This window comes from Gossypium hirsutum, chromosome A11 (genome assembly GCF_007990345.1).
Source record: "Gossypium hirsutum isolate 1008001.06 chromosome A11, Gossypium_hirsutum_v2.1, whole genome shotgun sequence".
Taxonomy (NCBI): Eukaryota; Viridiplantae; Streptophyta; class Magnoliopsida; order Malvales; family Malvaceae; genus Gossypium; species Gossypium hirsutum.
This window is the reverse complement of record NC_053434.1, coordinates 28,888,056-28,912,968: the sequence shown is the minus strand read 5'-3', so window position 1 is coordinate 28,912,968 and position 24,913 is coordinate 28,888,056. Positions and strand designations below refer to the sequence as shown.

The 24,913-nt window shown below is 30.4% G+C and overlaps 2 protein-coding genes across 2 annotated transcripts; both read left to right on the top strand.

The window, feature by feature from the left end:
• Positions 1-4,353: 4,353 nt before the first annotated feature.
• Positions 4,354-7,303, top strand: LOC107896980 (CASP-like protein ARALYDRAFT_485429). Its single transcript, XM_016822308.2, has 3 exons — positions 4,354-5,068; positions 6,692-6,824; positions 6,917-7,303. The coding sequence occupies exons 1-3, from the start codon at positions 4,938-4,940 to the stop codon at positions 7,109-7,111; spliced, it is 459 nt and encodes a 152-aa protein (XP_016677797.1). The 5' UTR covers positions 4,354-4,937; the 3' UTR covers positions 7,112-7,303.
• Positions 7,304-23,880: 16,577 nt separating this feature from the next.
• On the top strand, positions 23,881-24,658 carry LOC107896972 (uncharacterized). The gene has a single exon (XM_016822300.2). The coding sequence runs from the start codon at positions 23,963-23,965 to the stop codon at positions 24,446-24,448; it is 486 nt and encodes a 161-aa protein (XP_016677789.1). The 5' UTR covers positions 23,881-23,962; the 3' UTR covers positions 24,449-24,658.
• The last annotated feature ends 255 nt before the right edge of the window (positions 24,659-24,913 follow it).

The following is a 24,913-nucleotide window of genomic DNA, read 5'->3' as shown; positions in this document are numbered from 1 at the left end:
TATGCTGGCTTTTTATAATAATTTTCTAAGCTTCTAGTACAAACCCCTGTTTCTTTTTATCAAAGCACTGGGAATCCTGGAAACTAAATAATCTCACTATCATTAAGGAGTTTGAATGTAAATCATCAATAAACAGCCTTGGTTCTTCCGTACAAGTCATGGCTTCAAGTACTTCAACATCACGACCTTCTTCAAAATCCCTAAAGAAGTAGATAATAATCCAGTAGTTAATAAACATTTAGAAGATGAAATACTTGTACAACTCTCCCCAGGGTGGATCGTGAAAACAGGGCTTGGGCAAAATCAAAACCAAGTGTGGCTGCTATGAAATCTCTTACGATTCTTGAGAAAGGGCTTGATACTGCTGGAGGGTCCTTAACAAATGTTTTTCCAATAGGTTTACATGCAGCAAGAGCAATAGCTCCAAATGAGCCAAAGCTTTCAACAATCTTAGTACACTTGAACGAGAGTCACAGTTCACTCGAAAGCCGATCAATCTAAAGTCCGAGTTGGACTGCTCAGGAAAAACTTACACTTCAATCAGGCCTCCATTACTAAACAGGAAAAGGAGGATTCAAAGCCATAGGAACAAGCAATAGCCACCAAAGCAAGCCATTACATCAGCAAACTATCAAACGCGATCGAATTGAGGTACAATTACCTTGATGCTATCGAATGCTTGAAAACAACTTTTATTAGTGTGTAATAATTTATAGGAAATTACAATATAATTAAACATGTATAAACCCATCCTAATGACTGGATAAAATTGTTGGGTTTGTTTTGTCGTTGATTAAAAGACACAAGTATGGTTTTTGGAGTAGATAAAAGATATGAAATCCTGGAGTAACTTCAGGATTTTACTACACTTTATCTATAGGAAATTAAAATACTAGAGTTGTTAGGGATGAAATTTCATTAAGTCTAGTTTCAGCTTTTTAACTTCAGATTAATTTTGTAAGTCTTTCACATGTAGGTGAAATATTTGTTGGAAATGAAAAGTTAATGAAAAGTTATAGGTATAATGATTTATTTGACCTTCTAAATTTATAAAAAAAAAACAGAAAGAGCTATTTTAGCGATTTATTTAATTTTTTTATCTTTTTAGCTCTTAAGCTTATATTTTTTTGTTAAATCACCCCAAATGAAAAAAGTTCACTTTTTTTTTAGGTAATCTATAAAAATGTCACTTTTGTTTGGCTTAGATTGCATTTTAATTACTTATCTTTGAAATGTTACATTTTAGTCATTTATATTATTATTTTGTTACAAAGTGATCACTCTACCGTTAAGTTCCGTTATCTCTCTAACGGTAATCTTACGTGGCAGTCCAACTAGATTTTAAGTGCCAACTTGGATTTTTAAATGGGATGAAAATAGATTTTTAATTAAAAATTTTAATTAATTAAAATTTTTAAATCTAAACCTTAACTGAAAAACTGTTCATATCCTCTTTTTAATTTTTCTTCCATCTCTTCTTTTTTTTCAATGGGTTTTTTTTCTCATTTGACTGGAAAAACTATTATTAAGATCAAAATAGTTGAAATCAAATTGACTGCTTCATAAAGATGGATTCAATGGAAGGTTCAGGTATGTCTTCTTTATATTCCTCTATCTCTTTTATTCAGTATTAAAAAACAAAAGATTGGATTTTTATTATTTAATGAAAACCCTAAATTAAAATTCTTGATATTTTCTTCTATTTTTTGAAATTGTTTGTAAACATGTATTTTATTTTGCGTCAATAGACATCCTATAAAATGCAACTAGAAACATGTTTCATTCATGCTAATTTTAAAATTTTCAGAAAAAAGGCTGTTACTTTCATTGTTGTTGTTCCTAATTATTATATTTTCTAGTTCTTTCACAGTTCTTGAATAATTAGTTTCTCAATTAAATTTTTTCTAATTTGAATCAACTTGTATGTTCACAATCTCTTTGTGGGTATTCCAGATTATTCTTTCTTATTGTTGATTTCAACTATTTTGATCTTAATAATAGTTTTTCCAATCAAATGAAAAAAAAACACCATTGAAAAAAATAAGAGACATAAGAAAAATTAAAAAGAGGAGATCAACAGTTTTTTTAGTTAAGGTTTACATTTGAAAATTTTAATTAATTAAATTTTTTTAATTAAAAATTTATTTTCATCCCATTTAGAAATCTAAGTTGGCACCTAAAATCTAGTTGGACTGTTACCTACGATTACCGTTAGAGAGATAACGGAACTTAACAGTAGAGTGATCACTTCGTAACAAAATAATAACATAAGTGACTAAAACGTAACATTTTAAACATAAGTGACTAAAATGTAACCTGAGGCAAACAAAAGTAACTATTTTTGTAGATTACCTTTTTTTTTTACTTTGCTAATGTTATATGTGAATTGCCACGTGGATGACATGTCAGCATTTAATTAATTTTTAAAATTTTAAAAATTAAAAATCATTAAAATTATAAAATATTATAAAATATTTTTAATATTTTTAAATTTTAAAAAAGTAATTAAATGTTGACATGTCATTTACATGGCAATCCACATGTATGCCGTGTTAGTAGAGTTTACAAATATTAATTTTTCCATCTATTTTGAGGTGATGTGACAAAAAATACAAGTTCAAATGCTAAAACAAAAAAAAAATTAAATAAATGGCTAAAATGATTTTTTTTTTGTTAAGTTGAAAAGTTAAATAAGTCATTATGCCAAAGTTATAAGTAACCAAGAGTTGTATCACTTGATTATTGATCAAGAGTTGTCACTATTTATAGTGATAAGGTATGTCACTTAAATACCCAAAGTTATGTCAGTTGGTTACTAATCAAGATATGTCACTATTCAGAATGATAAGTTATATCTCTTATTACCAAAAGTACTTTAATATTAACAAAGACTGTGATTATTCAAGTAGACATTTATTGAATAATTATTCTATTTGAATAATCATATTTATTTTTTTTTAAAATGTGATTATCTATTGGATAGTTTATGACTAGAAATAAGAACTCTTATTACCAAAATTTGATATAGAAGAAACTTTTATGGCAAGAACATGCATGTCAAATTTATCATTTTATTCATGTTGCATGAATTTGATTTAAAAATATAATGTATATGCATGATATTTTACATGCTATGATTGGTACATAATTATATAATATATATTTATATATGTGATATGTATATATTTTTGCAATCATGAAAGGACAAAGAAAAGATGTTAATGATGTCCCAAAAAAAAACATATGTTTATTTATTGATTTTAAATTCGAATAATCTTGTTTATTTGATAAATTTTTAAAATCTTTTCAAAAAGACACTTGTGTATTTATTTGTACATTATATATAGATGTTTGGATAGAGTTAGAAATAATTATTTCATTTTATCTAAATTGTTAAGATATGAAATTATTTATTTTATTTGTAACTATAACTTAATCATATATACCCTAACTTTATTGATTTAAGTCACTCAAATGAATAATGACACAATTTACTCTCCCAATATTCTTCAAATTCCAACGAAATAACTAAATAAATCAATGAGTGTACCACCCACATAATAATACCAAATAAAACTACTCCTCTTAGCATCTTCTCATTTTATCCAGATTGTCGAAATAAGATGCTTGAAATTCTAATCTGAAACAAGTCTGATAAAAGGCTGAAACTAAAAAAGGTTATCTTTTCCATTTCAAAAAATGTTTACAGGTAAACTACAAAATTATTGTTGTATTTTTATTTTAGTTATTTAAGTCAATTATTAATGTTAACGAAATTTAATATTTTGATCATCCTTTTGTTAACTCATTAGTGGTGGTCTTTTTTTTTTACATAATAACAAATTAACTCTCAACTTTATACATTTTGTGAATTTAGCCTTAATTCTTAAAAAGATAAAATAAGTTTAATTTTTAGTAAAAATATGTACAAAATTATAAAAATATTTATAAATAAATAAATATCTATTTTCTTTTCATTTTCAAATATGAAATTTATGTATTAAATGATAATTTTATAAACAATAATAATAATCTGGAAAAAGAAAGGCTTACACAAATATGATCTAAGTGTGGACAATTTTGAATTCATCAAAATAGTGTTTTGTGTGAATAAACTTACAGTTTCCTTGCATTTGCTGCCTAAAATGACTAGTCAACAGTGTTCTGATAAATAAGGGCACATGAAGCTTGTTTTTATAGATAAGAAATGGAGAAAGTGATAAAATTTAGTGGGATGTGTTGAAAAAGCAGAAGCAGAAGCAGAAGCAGATTGACAAGTAATATTATAAAAATTGGGTTGGAAATGATTGAATCATGGGTGTTCCAAACTGTAGGACAGATCAACCACCTCTTTAGAAATGGAATTTGTTCTCTCTTAAATACCAATTTGTGGGGTTCCAATTGTCTTGGCCCGGCAATCAACTTTGTATGGTTCCAATTATTCAATGTTTAATTTCTAAATATTTCACCAATTTGAATTTCATTTGCATTTCAGAAATAAAATATAGTAGCTTCAACTCAACAGTGTCTTGGTAGTATATACGTGAAGGAATGACACATTATTATTTACATCGTCAAAAGAGTGGAAAACCCCCGGGAATCCACGTACAAGAATCAAAAATGGAGAAAAGAGGGACACTCCATTTGTAAAATTAAGAATGAGAGAGAGAATTGACATTGACCCAAAAGCGCCATTACAACAACTTGGCCTCCTCCTCCTCCATCCTTCATCATTCACCCTACCCATCTCCTCTTTTTCCTCTCTTTCCATTTCTTCATCCTATTCCTAGGACTCCACTGTTTCTCTCTTTTTCTTTTTTACTCTAATTCTATTGTTTCAATCCCTTCTCCTAGTGTTTGGCCTCTGCTTTTTTATTGGGTTTTAGGGGGATACACTAAAGATGAAGAAACAGAGAGATAAGATGACATGAGGGACGATGGAAGCAGTGCCAGGGGCGTTGGGAACAAGCGCCAGCTTGGCTCTTCGTTTGGGACAAACCGTTTTCTCCGCTGCTTCACTTCTCTTTATGTGTTTGGATGTTGAATTCTATAGCTATACTTCTTTCAGGTAACTGTCAACGTTTTAAGATTCTTCCATTTATTTGGTCATATTTTATCTTTCTTCCTCTCTTTGGCTTTTAATCTTCAATACCCATGCCTCTTTGTTTCTGATATTCGCTCGGAATTCAATTCGTTGTCAACTTTTAATAGCTGGTTCTGGTGTTACTTTGGGAACCTCCAGGGAAAAACTATCACAATAGTGATCATTTTAGTGATTGGTTTTTAAGGATTTGGATTGAGGTTAGGCAAGCTTTGTGTGTCTTTTTGCCATGTAAAATAGCAGCTTAACCATGTTGGAGAGAGCAAAAGTACTTCTGGTTCCTACTGCTTCCTACTGGTATCTTCATGGAAATTGTTTGAAGGGAAGGGCTTTTGGGCTTGGCCAGAAAATGAATTAGGTGAATTCTTTTTTATGAAAACAAAAGGATTTAAGGTTTATAATAAAAAAAAAGAAGAAGAAGAAGAAGAAGACATTTTTAGGAAATCTTGCTTCTTGCTTATGGATGATTGCAGGGAAAGGTGCCATTTAATGATTGAAAGGGTAAAGTTATCTGAGAGTCTATTTTGATTCAGGGATATGCAAAGATAAATTGCTTTTTTTATGGATGACTGAATTTGGTCTTTCAACAATTAGAGTTATCAAACCCATTCTCAATGTACATGACCTGTTACTTGGCTAGTTGAACTAGACCATAGAATATAACTTATTTGCTGATGATATTTGTTATCCAAGGCTGGATTTCCGGGCTTCTTATTTTCGACTCTGTTCAGATTGAAATTGTTTGTTATTCTCCTTCCTCTGTTAAAATTTTTCACTAGGTGAATGGAAATGCAAAAAATGTGTCTTTTTGTGTGTATAAAATGCACAATGTTGGGAGCATTTGTACAAGAAAAAGGCCTTAATTTAAGCAATTAACAAAATGGCCGGAGTCAAGTAGCTCATCAAGTGCTAATATCAAGGATGATTAAGCTTGATGTCAAGGGAATCAAGATAGTTAACAAGGTGAATTGTAAAAGTAGATAATGTTCTTGTATAGCTTTTGCATTTAAACTTTATTCCTTGACTTGGGTCCTTGTGTTTTGCATGTTTCTGGAAAGATGAAACCAGATAATGAGGCACTGTCTGTATCTGCTATCTAACTTCTATAGATCAGCACAAACCATCTGGATCAATCTTAAGACAATGAATATAACCACTTTATTCTGTACTTGAAACTAGATAATGAGGCACTGTCTGTATCTGCTATCTAACTTCTATAGATCAGCACAAACCATCTGGATCAATCTTAAGACAATGAATATAACCACTTTATTCTGTACTTCAAAAAAATTAAGTACCAATTTGCTATGACTGGCATGGCCGTCTTACCTTATCTGTTCTTGCAATTTCAAAGCCCTTGCACTAGTAACAGAAGCTATTAAATGATAAAAAATTGCCATAGGATAAGGTCTTCTATTGTCTAAACTTGCCTTGTCTATGGTGTTGTTCGGTCAATTGCAGGTACAAACTATAATGTTCAATTGCTCATTAGATATAATGATATAGAAGATAATGTTTGTGTTTTCATTGATGGTCACCAATTGTTGGGTGATAAATCAATCTCCAATTTTCCTTTAAATTTTTTCGCAGCTACTTGGTGACAGTCATGGGTTTAGTGACTCCATGGAGTGTGTCATTAGCATTGGTTGATGCATATTCCGTGTTCGTTAAAGGCTTACCACGGCAACCAAGGGTACTGCTGGTTGTCATTGTTGGAGACTGGGTATGTTACAAGGCTTATTATGCATATCATCACCACGGTGTTATCCCTTATCATAATTTGATGTAAAAAACATGTGTTTTATCTGATTGCAGGCCTTGTCATTTCTCTCACTAGCCGCAGCTTGCTCAACTGCTAGTGTGACAAGTCTCTTGGTCAATGTCAGCTCAACATATTGCCCGTCAAAGATATGCAGTAGATATCAGTTGTCTGCAGCTATGGCTTTCATGTCGTGGTTTCTATCCTTTGCTTCAACTCTCTTCAATCTTTGGCTCCTTCCGTCTTTGTAGCGACTCGCAACTTCCTAGTTCCAACTCTTTCTTCATACACAAAAAGTTCAGCAGGCAGATCCTGACAGTTCCTTAGATGTTCAAATTAAGAAGTGTACATTGACAGTATTATATACAAACATCAAAATCTTGAACGATAAAATTGAATTTCAATGCTTTCTGAATAAAGTTTGCTGCCAATTTACGATGCAATGATTCATTTATCTAGTTCATACAGTTTATTTAAAATATATCATTCAGCAAATTCTTGCAGGTGGTGAAAGAAAAACTGCAGCTACAACTGCAAAGGGTCCCTTGCGGTTGTACCAAAATGACCAATTAGGGCCATTTCTTAATTACCCCTTAAAAATCCACCAATTTCAGCCAAACATTCCAAAGCCGTCAAATCACCCCTCCATTATTATCTCGACAATTGTCCCATCAGTGAACAGACTTAGAAAGCAGCAAATCCATGTTCCAAAGTCAAAATCAACCTCCATTGCCTCACCTATGAACTGAAATTCTCAATGTTCATGTTATAGTTTGTCAAATATGAAAACCTTATATGAGGTTGTGAACGATAGTTCAATTTTGAAGGGAATGCTTGAGGGTGAGAGTACAAAAGTTTAGCGTTGTCTAACTTATATTTATTTGACTAAAAATATTAGAGATGTATTAATGAACTTCACTCTTTTGATTTTCAGATGTTATACAATAACAAAAAGTACATATAGTCACCCTCGAATTTGTTTTGTTATTAATGTAGTTAAATCGTCATCCAACAAAAAAGGGAAGCAGGAGGAAATCCTAATACAACATGGAAAACTTGTGTCCTACTTCTCTTAGAACTATGATTTCCTTTTTCTCATATATGTGAGTAATACAAATACGTAAATATGAGGAGGAGTTTCATATATGAATTGTGAAATAGAGAAATTAAGAATGGAGGAACAGAATAAGGTTGAAAGTAGCGGGGTATTGCCATCTTTGGAAGCCAAGTTGTTTAGTTTATGTGAGACCCATGCCCCTAAATATACATCTTGTTTAAATTGTACGGGTGAAGGATGCGTGGAATCCAAGGAACATCATCTCTCTCACCAAACTCTTCATGTAAGTTCCTCTCCACAAACACCCACAGTTTTTCTCATGATCATACTTTAAAGACTACCCTAAATTTCATATACAACAAACTTTATGAATAAATTTTATATCGAATAGGTTTAATTTAACAGTATTTCAATATAAAAATTATATTGCAGATGAATGGTGAGGGAATTCCAATTAATCAAACTCCACATTCTTACGGGAGGAAGAATAGGAAAGGGATTCCAAGTAGATCTCCGTTGTTTTAGATATTTTTTTGAATGTATTTCGTATAATTCCAACATTCAATGAGAAAAAAACATATATATGCCACGTTTCATTGTAGCAAATCTTTGATACAAATAGGGTCCATAGCAGTTAACAACAAAACCAAAATCCAATACTTGGGCAGTCCGAGGTTCCATAGAGTTGCTGCCTAACACATTGATTTCCTTCTCTAAACATATGTTTCATATTAGCACTTTGAAAACCATTAAGAAGCCTCGAATCTATATAGTGAGCATTTGATTATCAAGATTAGCTTTAATAACAGCAGTGGCATCAAGTTTGATCTCATGACAACTAATTCCAAGAGATTTAGGCCCATAATTCGGCACGGACACTAGAAGCCCTTGGGATATATCTCACCATCCCTTTCAAACAATCACCATCGTGGTCACCGGATGATACAAGTTATCATGTGTCAAAAATCCTCATAATATTTGTATTCAACAAGTAATGTTTAAATTATAGTATTCAAATATTTTTCTCTACTCAGTGTTTATAGGTAAGAAAAAAGATAGAAATAACTCCACTTATTGGCACCATGTCTATATCTACAACGAATACCGCCATTTGGTTTTAGATATGAAAACTATTGAGAATTATGGATAATAAGACCCTTCTACTTAAAAAGCTATCCAACTTTATATATAATCTTCAGTACTAGTACGGATATGAACCAAAAAACATGAATGTATAACACAAAACAAAACTTGTTATAAATGCATGGATCATTGTCATTCGGTTATACAATGAATCCATTCAAAACCAATCATTTTATTTGATAGGGCATGATCTGAGACTTTGACCATGCAAGATATCAGACCCCTTAAGGGCCACATAAATAAACAAGTTTCAAGTTGTAGACTAGATGGGGGAACTTTCATGGCAATGCCAATGGCTACCTTTATTATTTATGAGCCCATGATTGAATCAAAGTTGAAATCCCATTCAAGAACCTACAAGATCTAGGTGATTAAGAAAAAAATAATTAGACAGATCTATTTTAAGGGGTGTTTAGACTACATTATTATGAATGTAATGTGTTGGTGGGGTTTCATTTCTTCTTTTGCCAACTATTTTTGCCCATATAATCCAAGATTAAGCGAAAACATGTTTAGCATAATTTTACAGATCAAATCCTTGCGGAGTGTTCAATATTTTTATGCCCATTCTCCTTGTTTGTTTTTGACTAAAATATACAAAATAAAAAATACAGTTTAAGTTCTAACCAAGTGTTTCAAAGCTGGATAAATTGTTCAAATTCTTCTACTTATACATTATAGGCAAGATTTTAATATGTGGATCATTGGGAATAGCCTTAGTTTGTTGGGTTGGGTTGTACAAGTATTCTTGTTTGCTAATTACTACTATATTAGATACATCATAATATAGGATTATTTGGACTACAAAATCAAATTAAATTATAAAACAAGATTTGATAAGTAATGGTTAACAAATTAAAATTTATTTAACAGCCATTTAAATTCATTTCAATAATTTTTTTAATTGCTTTGATAGGTGCAATTACTGTGACTCGTCATTATTAAAGCTTTCTAATTAAGGAATAACAAGTAATCAAAAGTCGACATCCATGAATTTTATTAGAATGTTGCATGTTTTTAGATTGTATGTTTGCCTCTTTTATGAAGGATACTTCTGAAATAGCCAAAAATATTAAATAGTCATATATTTAAAAATTACATACATTGAAAGTTAATCTCTAAATTTCAACCAATAATTGAAAAAAGTGGAAGTAGATTTCTTTTCTAGATATTTATAAGATCAAATTTGAATCCTAAGATTATTATTGTTACCTAAATATCACCAGTGAGCTGAACAGACTTAATTTTTTATTATAAAAAAAAATATTGGTCTACATGCTTATGGAAGGAAGAGTAGGAAAGGGGTTTCCAAGAAGATGTCCTTTCTTTTGGATTTATTTCATAACTTCATATCTCATTTTATTGGTCTACATAATCCAGACCAAAGCTGAGCTTATCTCAGGAAATGTCTGTTTCTTCCTTTTCTTCTTTTATTTCTAATCATGAAATCCCATTTTTGACATTTGAATTTTGATGAAATTAAGTTTTGAAGTTTTTTATGCATTATTCATGAACCCTTTTATTTAATAAATGCATGATGATGCAAAAATATTTGATTTGCTTTGTCTGGAAAATAAATGTGACAACCATGAATATTTGTAATTAAAGGCAATCTAATTTATAATATGTGTTTCTTCATTCCAAAGTTTATATTATTGTTTAATTGATTTGTTAGAATCACCTTATGAATCTATAACATAAAACAAAATACAAATAAAATTGCTCCAAAACTTTATATTATATTGGTGTTCAAATTTAAAAAGAGTTTTCAAAATATCAACACTTTATTAATCAATTTTTTTAATAATCTACCTGTTAATTTAAATATTAAATATCCGCTCAAATTTAGCATGAAGCATAATTAAAGTACGCGGGTTAAACTGTAAAAATGTGTGTCAATAGTTTGGATCTAATATATTAACAAAATTGTTTACTAAATTTTAATGACACTATCTGGTTTTTTAACACATCAAACTAAGTTGTCTATATGGTAAGTACAAATGTATTTACAATTTGATTCGGGTAGCTTAAAAAATGCTTCACTTCATATCCAAACTAACATTTAATGTCTAAACTAGTGGTTAGGCTAATAATGTCATGATTGATACAATATTGATAATTTAAGAACTCAAATGAAACATCTGAAATTAAAAATCAATTTAGAATATGAACTATAATTTGAGGACTTTTACTGAAATTAACCCTGTTTATATGTGCTCCTAGCATTGAATTTTTTTTTTGAATAAAAGAAGTGTTACAAAAATAAAAAATTAAAAAGAAACTAAAGGAGAAACTACATATGTAAGCCTTCCTCTCTATCAAAAGCCAACTTAGTAATTTGGTCAGCTTCCATGTTGTTTTCTCTAGGAATATAATCTATGGACTAATTTGCCTCCTTCCGTAAGAGTTGATTAATGCGTCTTATTAAAGCAGAATTTGACCCCTTCAAAAAGGATTCCTTAGTGGTCCCAATAACATCTATATTATCAATCTGTATCAAAATTTTATCATGAAGTCTTCCTTATGCCAATGACACACCATCAAGAATTCTCTCAATTCAGCTTTAAAAACAGAACAAATCTCTATTCTGTGATTAGAACTAATGACCCACTAGCATTGATTTTTTAAGTAAGATGTTTTTTTAGGGTGATTAATTTAGACAAATTAATTAATTGAGAAGTGCTTATGCCGGTTGGTGGGGTTAAACTTCTTCTTCAACTTTATTTTGTTCCTAATCTAACAAATTAGGCCAAAACTTTACACTCATGGAAAATAATTTAAGTGTTTAAATTATATATATATTTATATATTTTGATACTTATTTTTATTTTTGTTATAAGTGATATTTAATTTTTTTTAAGTGATCTCTAAATTGTATTTTTTTTCTTAGTTGATATTTTTACTAGTCCAACCGTTAAGTTTATCTTAAAAAAAATCTTAACCTACAAATGGTATCTAAATTTGCATTTTTTCTCATTGTAATACCTAATTTTCTTTTCATAAATGGTACCTAATTTTTTTTACCAAGTTGTATATTCATTAGTTCAATTGTTAAGTCTATTTAAAAAAAAAATAACTTATTAAAAATTGTCATGTGGTAAAAAAAGGCAAAAAAAATTATTTATTTATATATATATATTTCTTTTCACTTTATATTTTTTCTTTCTTCTTCCTCTCATCTTGGGTTTCTTTTACAAGTGTGAGCATTTTGGGCTTCATAGTTTTTGTTGTAGGCCAATTTTAACCCATTTATATCAAAACTCAATTTAACCTTACTTAACCCACCAAAATTAAACCCAAAATCTTAACTACCCAAAGCCCAATTTACATCAAAATCCCAATTGCCCAAACCCTAAGCCCAAATCAAAATAAAAAAATCCTAGCCCACAACCTAAACTTTTCTCAACTAAATCCTAGCCTTTGCCACCACTAACTCCACTAGCCATGTAACGCCCCCTTACCCGAGACCGTCGCCGGAGTCGAGCACGAGTCATTACTAAACTTATTTGAGCACTTAAACAAATTCGGACAAGCTGTCCAACTGCGTCATAGTTGCTTAAAAATTCATATCTTGAGTTCCGAAACTCGAAATCAAATTTTGTAATTTTTTCCTTAAACTAGACTCATATATCTATCTACTATTTTTTTTTAATTTTTGGTCGGGCCAATTAGTACAGTTTATTAGTTAAAGTCTCCCCTATTTTAGGGTTCGAGTACTCTGACCTCTGTGTATTACGAATCATATATCTCCCTGTACAAAGTTTCAATGACTATGCCGTTTATGTCTAATAAAACTAGACTCAATAAGGAATCTATACATATAAAGCATAACTTCTAATTATCATTGTACAATTTATGGTGAATTTCCAAAGTCAGAATAGGGGATCCAGAAATCGCTCTGGCCCTGTTTCACAAAAATTTAAACTTCTCATAAAATATAACTCATATATCTGTTTTGTTCCATCCATATGAAAATAGACTAATAATTATTCAATTCCATATTTTATTCATCATCTAATTGTATCTCTACTATTTTTAATGATTTTTCAAACTCACATCACTGCTGCTGTCTGGATCTATTTTATGGTAATTTTTGCCTATTTCATGGTTTCCATGGATTAGCTAGCAATTTAGCATATATAACACCAAATATGATCATGATTAGCCATTCCAATGGCTAATCATTACCAAACATTTCCATACCACTCAATATCCATATCATAAGACCATATATACAAAATGATTATAATGCTATACATGCCATACTCAAAATATACAAGCCATTACGCCAAGATGGTATACGGATAGTGTGAGTGGGCCTCCGACCGTTCCCGATTTCCGAGCTGGCTTATCAAAACTACAAGGAATGAAAAGGAGGGACTAAGCATAAATGCTTAGTAAGTCCATATGAAATTAATAAGCAATTACCAACATGCTTTTAAGATAAAACACCACAATTGTACAATTATACATACTCAGCTTAAACTGTTTTATCGAGATACATTTACTAAATAATTTATTTCTGGAGCTACGAAACTTCAAATTAAGTTCCGTTAATTTTCCTTGAAACTAGATTCATATACCTTTCTGCCATAAAATTTCCAGAATTTTTGGTTTAGCCATTTAGTACAGTTTATTCATTAAAGTCTCCCCTGTTTCGTTGTCCAACAGTTCTGATCTCTCTTCACTAAAAATTATTTATCTCATAATTCGGGACTTGGATGATGTTCCCGTCTATCCCTCTTGAAAATAGACTCGATAAGGATTTTAAATATATAAATTAAAACTCATAAATATTTTGTACAATTTCTAATGATTTCTAAAATCAGAACAGGGGATCTCGAATCATTCAAACTCTGTCTCACAACAATTTAAATATCTTATAACATAAAATCCAATTGCATGCACCGTTTCCTCTATATGAAACTAAACTCATCAGGCTTTAATCTCATATTTTATTCAGCCCTTAACTCAATTTCCACAATTTATGGTGAATTTCAAAATATACACTACTGCAGTAACCCAAAACTGCCAAGGCCATATTTATTCATTCACCACTATTATTCACTAAATCCATACAATATCATTTCATCCATCATGGTAAGAACACATAATTATGCTTCATAAGCATAGATCCATAATCTCAATGTCATCAAGTATCAAGAACTTATTCCAAATCGTGTCATTTTCATAGTATTCACCAATTCTTAATCTTTTCGGGCCATTTTACATTTTCGTTCATAATCAAATTAGGGAACGATTACGGAATTGAGTACCTCATTATCACAATGCCATAGTAAAACTATGGTCTTGCACATAGTCACATATCACATACCGAGGCCATAGCCTAGCCATGGTCTTACACGGATCACATATCACACTGATGCCATATCCCAGATATGGTCTTATACAGTAGCACATATCACACCGATGCCATATCCCGGATATGGTCTTATACGGAAACACATATCACATTTCTCCGAAGCCATAGCCCAACTATGGTCTTATACGGAAATCACATTTCACATGCTGCCATGGTCCAACCATGGTCTTTCCGTCAATTCGTCTTAGCCACTGAATGAAAGTACTCAAGTCCGTTGTTCCATTTAATTTGTACTTTTATTCAAATATCATTTTACAATTATCACAGTTTAGTGACATTTTATATGCAATAATATACTATATCATTCATGAAATTTTCATTTCAAAACATTAAATTACACATTGCATTATTAAAAATCATATGAACTTACCTCGATATAAAATATTAGCAATCGAGCTTATTCCTCGTAAACTTTATTTTTCCCTCGATCACGACTTGAATCTCGTTTCTCTTGATCTATAATATAAATTATTTCTACTCATTAGCATTTATTTGATTTCTATTTCACTTCACAATTTATGCTGTTCAAATTTTGAAATTGCACTTTTACCCTAAAATTTACAGTTTTTACAATTTAGTCCCTACTCAATTCACCCATAAATTGAACTAATTTTTCTCAATCAACACTTTATTTTATCATTATAAACTATTTCACAACCTTTGATATTCTAAATTTCAACACCAACATCTAATTCACAATTGTTTTCACAATTAGGTCCTAAATACCATTTTCTATCAAAATGACTTAATAAAACAACCTTAATATGAAATTAGAACTTCAATTTCATAATAATTCATCATAAACTGCCCTTACTCAGCCATGGGAACTTCCAATTTCATCCACCAAATCAAAAACTAATGAATTAGATGATTGGACCTAATTGTAAAAGTCACAAAAACATAAAAATTACTAAGAAAAAGTAAAAATTGAACTTACATGGTGCAAAAATATGAAAAACCAGCATAGGAGACCTGCTACGGCGTTTCTGGCTGAGAAAGATGAAGAAATGTCTAGATTTTTCAATTACATCATTATTTAATTACTAACTTTTATGCTATTTCCAATTTTGCCCCTTGTTCACATTGTTTTCTTGCTTATTTCATACCCAAACCGTCCAGCCATTAACCTTTGGGTCTAATTGCTCTTTAAATCCATCTTTTTAAATACTTAAGCTATTTAATCACATCTCACAAATTTTGCACTTAGTTCAATTTAGTCCTTTTCACCTAATTAATTACCGAAACCTTAAAATTTCTTGACGAAACTTTAATACTAACTTATTTACACTCCATAAATATTTCTAAAAATATTTATGGCCCGGTTTATGAATCCGAGGTCTCGATACCTCGTTTTTATTCTGTTTTATCTACAACTTCCTATACTACATAATTTCATTTAATATCTAAATGACCAAAATGGCCTTACTACTAAACTTTCCAAAAATTCCATCCATGTCCAATTTTTGTCCATAGACTTACAAATTGTTCAAATTGCTCTGTAAGGACCTCTAATTAATAATCTAATTCAATTTTATGCAAAATGCTTCTAGAACACAAGTTTTGCAATTTATTCAATTTAGTCCCTAATTTCAAATTAAGCACTTTATGCATAGAATTTCTTCACGAAATTTTCACACAATCATGCAATCATATCATAGACCTCAAAATAATTATAAAAAAAAAATTCTTTCTATCTCAGATTTGTGGTCTCGAAACCACTATTCCGACTAGGCCCAAAATCAGGATATTACAAGCCACACTTGCTCCACCACCACTTGTACCTACAAATGAAGACATAAACAATAAAAAATATTTGATAAATGGCTATATAAGCTTTCTCATATTTTGTATTTAGGGAGGAAGAAGTTTTGGGGGAGAAAGCTATTGTAAAGGATTTTTGAGAGGTTTTTTGAGAGTAATTAAGGAGAAGAGTTATTGTAAAGGCTAGTTTTTGGAGAGGCTAGTTTTTTTTTTGGAGATTAATCAAATATCAAAGCAAAAAAGGTTTCTTGGTCTATTCTCGTTTTAAGTTCTTTGTTTGCTTATTGTTTTCCTTTCAGTTTTATTTTGTTTCTTTTATACGAAAGTAAAAATAAAAGGAGGAAGCTTTCCCATTTTTGCCGAAAAAGTTTTTTTTGAGGTCCGGCTGCCGTGTACGGTGGCACCGACAGTAGCCGGCGGCGGTCCCGTGACCGGCCTTGTGGCCGAAAATCACCCACTCTCTCCCTCTCTTTTTTTGTTATTATTATATTTCTTAATATTATATTATATATATTCTTTTAATATATTAGGTATATTCTAAATTCTATATTACGTATATATATTATACTATTTTATGTATATATCTTTAATACTATATTATTTATATTTTTTTTCTACATGTTATCTTATGTATATATTTTAATTATATTATGTATGTATTTTTACACTATATTATGTACATATTTTTTATATCTATTTTATACATATGTATATATTATATATATCTTAACATTACTAGTTATATTTTCACTATTTTATGTATATACTTCAAACACTATATATAGTATATTTCTAACACTATTACTATTTATAAATATATATATGTATATATATTTTACGTACATACTCTTAATATCTTTATTATGTATACATTCGTTGTTTTTATTTCACATTGGATACTATTATTACATTTAATATATCGCATGCATTGTTATTGTTTTAATATTGTTGTCATATTTATTATTTGTTTCAATGTATTTCCAACTCATTTATTTTTGTCTCCCGCCTATTTTATATCATTCTGTTGTTCATTACTTTAAAGATTTTTATTCATGTTTTTACTAATTTCAATAAATAAGGCAATGTTTCGCATTTTGGAACATCGAAGAATTGTGCCCTAACTTACGGGGTTTCGGTTCTCTTATTGGTTCTAAATAGCTAAATATCCTTTTGAGTTTTGAAATGCACGGATTTCCAATTTAAATTAAAAGACGACCTTGTGCTCGAGAATTCATGGTATTGTGTCCTAACTTACTGGATGTGATACTCCGATATCTCGAGATAAGGAAATCTTTAAACAAATCATTTAAGCTAATTCAAGAATTTTAAAATCAGTATTAATAGAAAAGATCGTATTTCAAGTCTCTTCTCGATTTTTTATTTTCGACATTAAGACACTAACTAATCAATTCGATACCAATTTTTTGGGTGTGTCGAGGGTGCTAATCTTTCCTCGCACGTAACCGACTCCCGAACTCATTCTCTCAAGTTTCGTAGACCAAAGGCCCCGTTTTAGTAAACTAAAATTGATTTATTAAAACAAAGGTGATCCGATCACACCTAATAAAATATTGGTGGCGACTCCCATTTTAATTTTCACTTTCAAACAAAGTCAATTCCCGTTTTCAAAAGAATAGTTTCGAAAATTTTAATCAAGGTTTTTAGAATAGGACTGATGATCAAATCAGTCAAAGCCAACAATTCTCAGTTTGATCAATTCGAGTGATTCAATAAGAGGGAGGGAGAGAGAGAGAATGTAAAATAAAATAAAATAAAATAATAAAAATTATTTTTTAAAAGTTTATATGACGTTGATGTCTATTATTGACTAGAACTTTTTTAACGAATATACCAGATAAAAAATAGTTTAGGTACCAACTTGGGAAAATTTGTATTGTCTAGGGGTACTAATTTATGGGTTAAATTTTTTTTTTTAAAATAAACTTAATAGTTTGACTAACGGGGGTACTAATTTGAGAAAAAAAAGATAATTTAGGTACTATTTTTGACAAAAAAATGTTTAGGTATCAAGATGAAAAAAAAGGGTATAATTTAGGTGAAATTTTATGGGTTTAGGCGAATAAGGATAGAATTGATACAATACTTTGATATTTTAATAACTCAAATAAAACACTTGAAATTTAAAGATGAATTTAGAATATGAAGTATAATTTGAGGAGTTTTAATAAAATTAACCCTACGTATAAGTGCTCCTATTATTGATTTTTTTAAGCCTTTCACTTTCATGAATTTATTTGAAAATTATTAGGATAAGATGTTTTATTTTAGGGTGATTAATTTAGAGAAATTAATGGATCGAGATGTGTTTATGCCTGTTGGTGGGGTTAAATTTCTTCTTCTTCAACTTTGTTTTGTTCCTAATCTAATAAATTAGACCAAAGCATTACATTCCATCGAAAAGAAAATGTCACGTAAATTTTGGGATATGCCTCAGATTTTATTTCTATTTTGAATACACTTACCCTTCAATTTCGGCACTCAAACATTCAACTAAGTTATTTTTGTACATTTCAATATCAACAATTTAATTCGATTGGGATATACTTTTCACATAGACATGAGAATTTGTATGTATGCAATTATTTTTTAATAATACACAACATAAATTATTAAATGTACCAAACATTTAATAGAGATACAATATTTGTATTAATTAATTAGTATTGTTAGCACTGAGATTTTGAGCATTTAGATTTAAGTCCTACCATGCAAGAATTATGTGTGATTAAATAGTTAGTTTGAGTCAAATATTCATTTCACACATATTTGTAATAATTTATTTTGATTGGAGCCGTTGATACATTAATTAGTTGTTGTAACTTAAAAAAACAACTATCATTGCTTATAATGTTTAAATATACTATGTTGTTACCTTCAAAAATTGTATTATATTGTTAATTTTTTCATGTTTATTAAAATTTTTTAATACAATATTCGAGTAGGAGATGAATGTCACACAATTTGAATCTGTATCAAACGACTGTCTCATAAAAACTTTAATCATCGATCTATACAAATCAAAACTTTATTAACTTTTAGATTCTAGATACCTTTATTAATTTTGTATTGTATGGGAAATTACCATTTCAAATATTTCAAATAATTACACTTAGACTTAGACTTAGTTTATTAATACTTCACAAAAGTATTTTTTTGAGGGAAATAAATTTTCTGGAAAGAAGCTAAAATTTTCAGTTTATCAAAAAAGTACTTTTGAACTTATTTCTTGCTTGGGAGAAATATTTTTTTCTGAAAAATTAACTTGTTTAGAAATGTTTTAGTCTCAAAAAGTATTTTTTATTCCAAAACTGCTTATTAAAAACAGTACTAAATACACCCTTAATGTCTATATTAATGTCTATATTAACAATGACTTTTATTTTTGTTTTCGATATGAATATATTGACTATATTCAATTTTATTATTTTTTTATAAAAATATATTGGCATATATAGATAATAAGATACTTGTAATGTAATGTTATCCAATTATATATAAAATCTTGAGTACTAGTATGGATTAGACAGGATATGAACCAAAAACATGAACGTATAACACAAAACAAAAGTTCTTATATCTATGATATAAATGCATTCATCACTGTCATTTAAAAAAAAATGATCCTTCGGTATACAATGAATCCATTCAAAACCAATAATTTTATTTGGATAGGGCATGATCTGAGATTTTGACCATGCAAGATATCAGACCCCTTAAGGGCCACATAAATAAACAATAAGTTTTTCAAGTTGTAGACAAAAGGGAGGAACTTTCGAGGCAGTGCCAATGGCTACCTTTATTATTTATGAACCCATGATTGAATCAAAGTTGAAATCCCATTCTAAAACCTGCAAGAGCTAGGTGATTAAGACAAATAAAATACATGTAGTTAGACAGATTTATTTTAAGAGGGTGTTGAGACCACATTATTATGAATGTAATGTGTTTATGCCGGTTGGTGGGGTTTAATTTCTTCTTTTGCCAACTATTTTCGCCCATATAATCCAGGATTAAGCAGAAACATGTTTAACTGCAGATCAAATCCTTGTGGATTGTTCAATATTTTTATGCCCATTCTCCTTATTTGTTGAATATATATGGTTTTGCATTATTTGGGTTTTGACTGGTCATCTCATAAAAATACAAAATAACAACTATAGTTTAAGTTTTAACCAAGTGTTCTTCAAAAAATAAAAAAGTTTGCTAGATAAATTGTTAAGATTCTTCTACTTATCCATGATAGCCCAACTAATTAACCTGAAATCTAAATGTCATTTAGCTTTACAAGATTCCAAACCTATATGTTGACAAGCATTTTAATTTCACCCTATTTTATGAGTTTTATTAATAGTGGTTTATTTTATGTTTTCTAGGGATATTTATCTTCTAGGTGTACCTTGTAATTTATAATTAATATAATTTTATAAGCCAGTACTATTTGATTTATTGACGGTGTATTTTTTTTATTTCACAATTAGTTTTGAAAATTTGATAAGTATCTCTTCTTTTTTAAATATTTATTTTTTAATATTTTAATATTTTAATATACCCTTATAAGATACTTGTCAAACCCATAATATCTATTTGTGATAACATAAATAAATCAAATAATCGTCATCAATTCAATTGGTTGAAAAATGATTTCTCCATTCAAAGAATATATTGATTGTTAGTATTTCAAATTTAGTTCTTCTATTATAGTTTGGTCATTTTTAATTTTTTAATTTTGAAATTTCAATTTTAAATCAAATGGTATCCATTAAATTTGTTAATTTAAATTCTTTTATTTCTGAAATATTATTCGACAAACGTATTTGTTATATATCCATAACAGCCAACCCAAATGTCCTAAAAGGATTCGAGTCTCTGACTCTTGACCCGGGTGAACTCGACTTGGAAGAGGCGTGTTCTCCAAGATAGCTCACAAGAAGAGTTCACGATCGCACATCGCAGGATAGGGTTGCGAACTATGTTCGCAGGAAGGATTGCAAGCCCTACAAGTAATCTAGACTCGTTACCAATGGCTACGGAGCTTGCTAAGGATGTCAATTCTAGGATTAGAAAGGATCGCGTGTTATGTAGAAATGCGTTCAACAAGCCAGGGAGCGCGCAAAGAATGTTAGCACTAGAGGTAGGGAATGTCAGTACCAAAGGCACCAGAGTCAAGACAAACTAGTGGACCCAATTATGAACTATAATAGTAATGGTAAGAGCATGTATAAATACCCCAACATTCCTCTCAATGGGATATGAGAAAAATATTACTCAACAATATTATATTACATGTGTAAAATAATATTAGCTTGTTATTTTCACATAATATTCACAAAAATACATCGCCATCTTACTTATATAGAGGCTAAAAATGACCAAATTAAAAGAATTGAGATAGAAAATAATGACTAAATTCACAACTTATCTATAATATAGGATTAATAATAAAATTTGATTTAAAAAATCTAACTTGAGGATTGAAATTATATAACTAAAATTGATAAAATTCATAACAATACCGAAACTAGCAACAAAATTAAAACGCAATAAAAAAAAAAGGGTGAAGATTGGGTTTCAAAAGTGATGAAAGTCAAAAGAGGGAATATGGAGGGCATCCAATGAAATAAGAGAAACAAATGGAGATTAAAGAAATGAACAGCATTCGTGTGAGGCCATTTTTTTTGTGATTAAAAAAATTGGGTTTTTCTTTTTTCAAGTAGCTATATATAGCTAGGGTGGATGGAATGGGGGAGAAATAGGTGCCCCAATCCTCTGAAGCTTCATACAAAGGATTAATCGTAGTGGGAGACGTTACTCATTCCTCGATTATTACCAATAATTCCTTGCTTTTTAACAAATGAAAACCATGCACGTATGGAAGTAGATTGATAAATGATAACAACTAAAATCATGCATTGTATTCTATGGTAACAAAAAAGCAAAACCAATTAATAGTATACCCTTGTTTAATTCAATTCAAAGAATGACCAAGTTGTTTGTTTCAATCACCAATAGAACTAACATTTAAGTCATAAAACCATAGATTTTTACCTAGTGGCATTAATCAATCAATTTACGAAACATGGAAGGAAGGGAGGCTCAAAAATTGTATTCTAACTCCATCACTCATTCACGTGCAAACCCTACAAGACCTAATATATAAAATATACGAGTAGAAGAAAGTCCTGACACTGTCCATGCTTTCATGTTGCGTTATGTAGATTAGAATTTAAGATAATAATACATGGGCTATATGGGGAAATAATAAATATTAGAAAAAGGGCGGGGCAGCAGGAAACAGGGAGGGAGCAGCAGCAAAACCAGATGAGCTTACGCCATGTCTTGTCGGAATGCTGCGAGTTTACTATTCCCAAAGCCCTTCTGTTCCACGTGTCTTTTGCTTTGCCCTGCACAGTTGCATCCCTAGCTTCCTTGGGTTTGATTTTCAATTGCCACGTTTCTCTCTTCTTTTTTCTCTCTACTTCTCCATTATACCTTTCCTATTTTATCTCGCCTCCCCTTTTCCCATATGCCATACCCCATCCTCTTTCTTATTATATTATTTTTAATAATAATTGTAAATGTGCATACAAAATCATGTAAAAGTATATTTATTAAAAACTTAGGTGTTGGTTAAAAGGAAAAGTCAAAACTTATGGTGTTTTAATAATATAAAGAAATATAATACTTTTTAATAATATAATTTAGTAAAAAAGAATTATTATTTTGTAATTTAATTAGTGTTTAATTGATTTGTGATATCAATTCAACTAGGAATTTTAAGTATAATATATTTATTGTGTGAATAAAAAACACTTAATATTAATGTAAACAACATATTAATACCCATTACTTTTAAGCATTTTCGTTGAATGTTTGAGTTAGATTCATTATACCAACTTATTATATAAACAATATTTTATGACACACCCACATTACAGTTAAATTTGTTTGACACCATCTCTAGAATTTTTAAATTTTATAAATAAAATTAGTAGGAGTATAGTAAAATCTTAAAATAAATATATATTTTAAGTAATTAATATAAGTTTCCTTTATAAAATTTAACCTGCATACAGACATAACTTTTATAAATATAGTATTTTAAATAAATTTCAAAAAAGAAAAAGATGATGATAAATGAATAATTTAAGTCAAAAGAAAAAGCGAAGGTAAAAAAATTGAACTTGAGAAACACTTTTTCTCAAAACCTATACAGTAACCTTGCAAACTTAAAAAGCATTATTTAAATACAATGGTAAACAGTGAAATATGATAACATAAAGCAAAAACATGTTAAACTCCTTGATTGGATGGAAAAACATGGGTATATAATATACCACTTCTTTGTTAGCACTTAGCAGTGAAATCATCCCATGGAACTGTAAAAAGCTCAGTAGTCCCTGTCAACGTAATATCATCTCGAAACCAGGGTTGATGTGTTAAGACCCACATCCTCACTCCTTATACAACCTGTCACCACTAACTTACAGCCTGGCAACCCTGCCTACTGTTCCTCTTCCTCTTCCTCTTCCTATAATATGTTTATTACTACGTCACGACAAAATCTTACGTGGCTACCTGGTCCAAAATGCGAGACATCTTTCCTTTCATAATTCCTTCCTATATATATATATTATAAACTCCCCCCAGCTCTCCAACACCAACATTTTCAAAAAAGCTTTCTATTCCAAAAATAATCGAAAGCTCCGACGTTGAAATCCACAAATCTGAAAATAGAAAATGGGTATTTGTAGTTCTTGCGATTCGACTCACGTAGCAACTGCCAAGCTGATTCTCCATGATGGGCGGTTACAAGAGTTTCCTTACCCCGTCAAGGCTTCTTACGTTTTGCAGAAGAATCCCATGTGTTTCATCTGCAACGCGGATGAGATGGACTTCGATGACTTCGTATCCGCCATCGAGGAAGACGAGGAGCTTCAACCCGGTCAACTTTACTTCGCTTTGCCCTTGAGTTGGCTCAACCATCCTTTACAAGCTGAGGAAATGGCTGCATTGGCTGTCAAAGCCAGCTCTGCTTTGATGAAAACCACCGCCTCTGAAAAATGCAGGCGCGGGAGTAAGGCGGTTACCCCTTTCGCGTTTTCTGAAGGGTCTCCTCGCCGGAAGGTTTCACCCGCCACCGGTGGTGGAAACGGCGGGGAGAAGAGAGGGAGAGGGAGAGGGAGAGGGCAGTTCAAGGCTGTGTTGAGTTCTATCCCGGAATAGAGATGAGGGTGGTATAAATGTAAATATGTAAAAATGGGAGGGACTTGTTAGTGAAATCATTGGTAGAATGGATCCCCATTGTGGATGTGATTAGCTTAAAAAGTCGTGAACTCTAGTGTTTCATTACGTTGCCCGTTTGCCCAAGTGAGGGTCGTGTTACAATTTTACCCCAATTTGGGTCAAAAACGAATTTTACACAAGATTCAATCATACTTGCATCTTTTGCTTTTATTTAATTATAAATGTTCGTTAGCAACCTAGAATTGTTGCGTACGTTACCCTACGCCTAATTCTTAAAGAAAGACCAAATGTAAATTCCCAATAATGAACTGCAATTTGATTTAAAATAGAATAAAAAAGTTAAATGAATCTCATTCATCTTAAAATTGTATTTCATCATCTAATGATATGAGAGGTGGAAAAACAAAATTAGTTTTAATTGTTTATATATTAATATATTTTATA

Bases quoted from the DNA above. Each gene is read 5' to 3' on its own strand.
- LOC107896972 (XM_016822300.2), top strand. From the start codon at position 23,963: ATGGGTATTTGTAGTTCTTGCGATTCGACTCACGTAGCAACTGCCAAG.
- LOC107896980 (XM_016822308.2), top strand. From the start codon at position 4,938: ATGGAAGCAGTGCCAGGGGCGTTGGGAACAAGCGCCAGCTTGGCTCTT. The intron at 5,069-6,691 runs GTAACTGTCAAC...ATTTTTTCGCAG, and splicing joins TATAGCTATACTTCTTTCAG to CTACTTGGTGACAGTCATGG. The intron at 6,825-6,916 runs GTATGTTACAAG...ATCTGATTGCAG, and splicing joins TTGTCATTGTTGGAGACTGG to GCCTTGTCATTTCTCTCACT.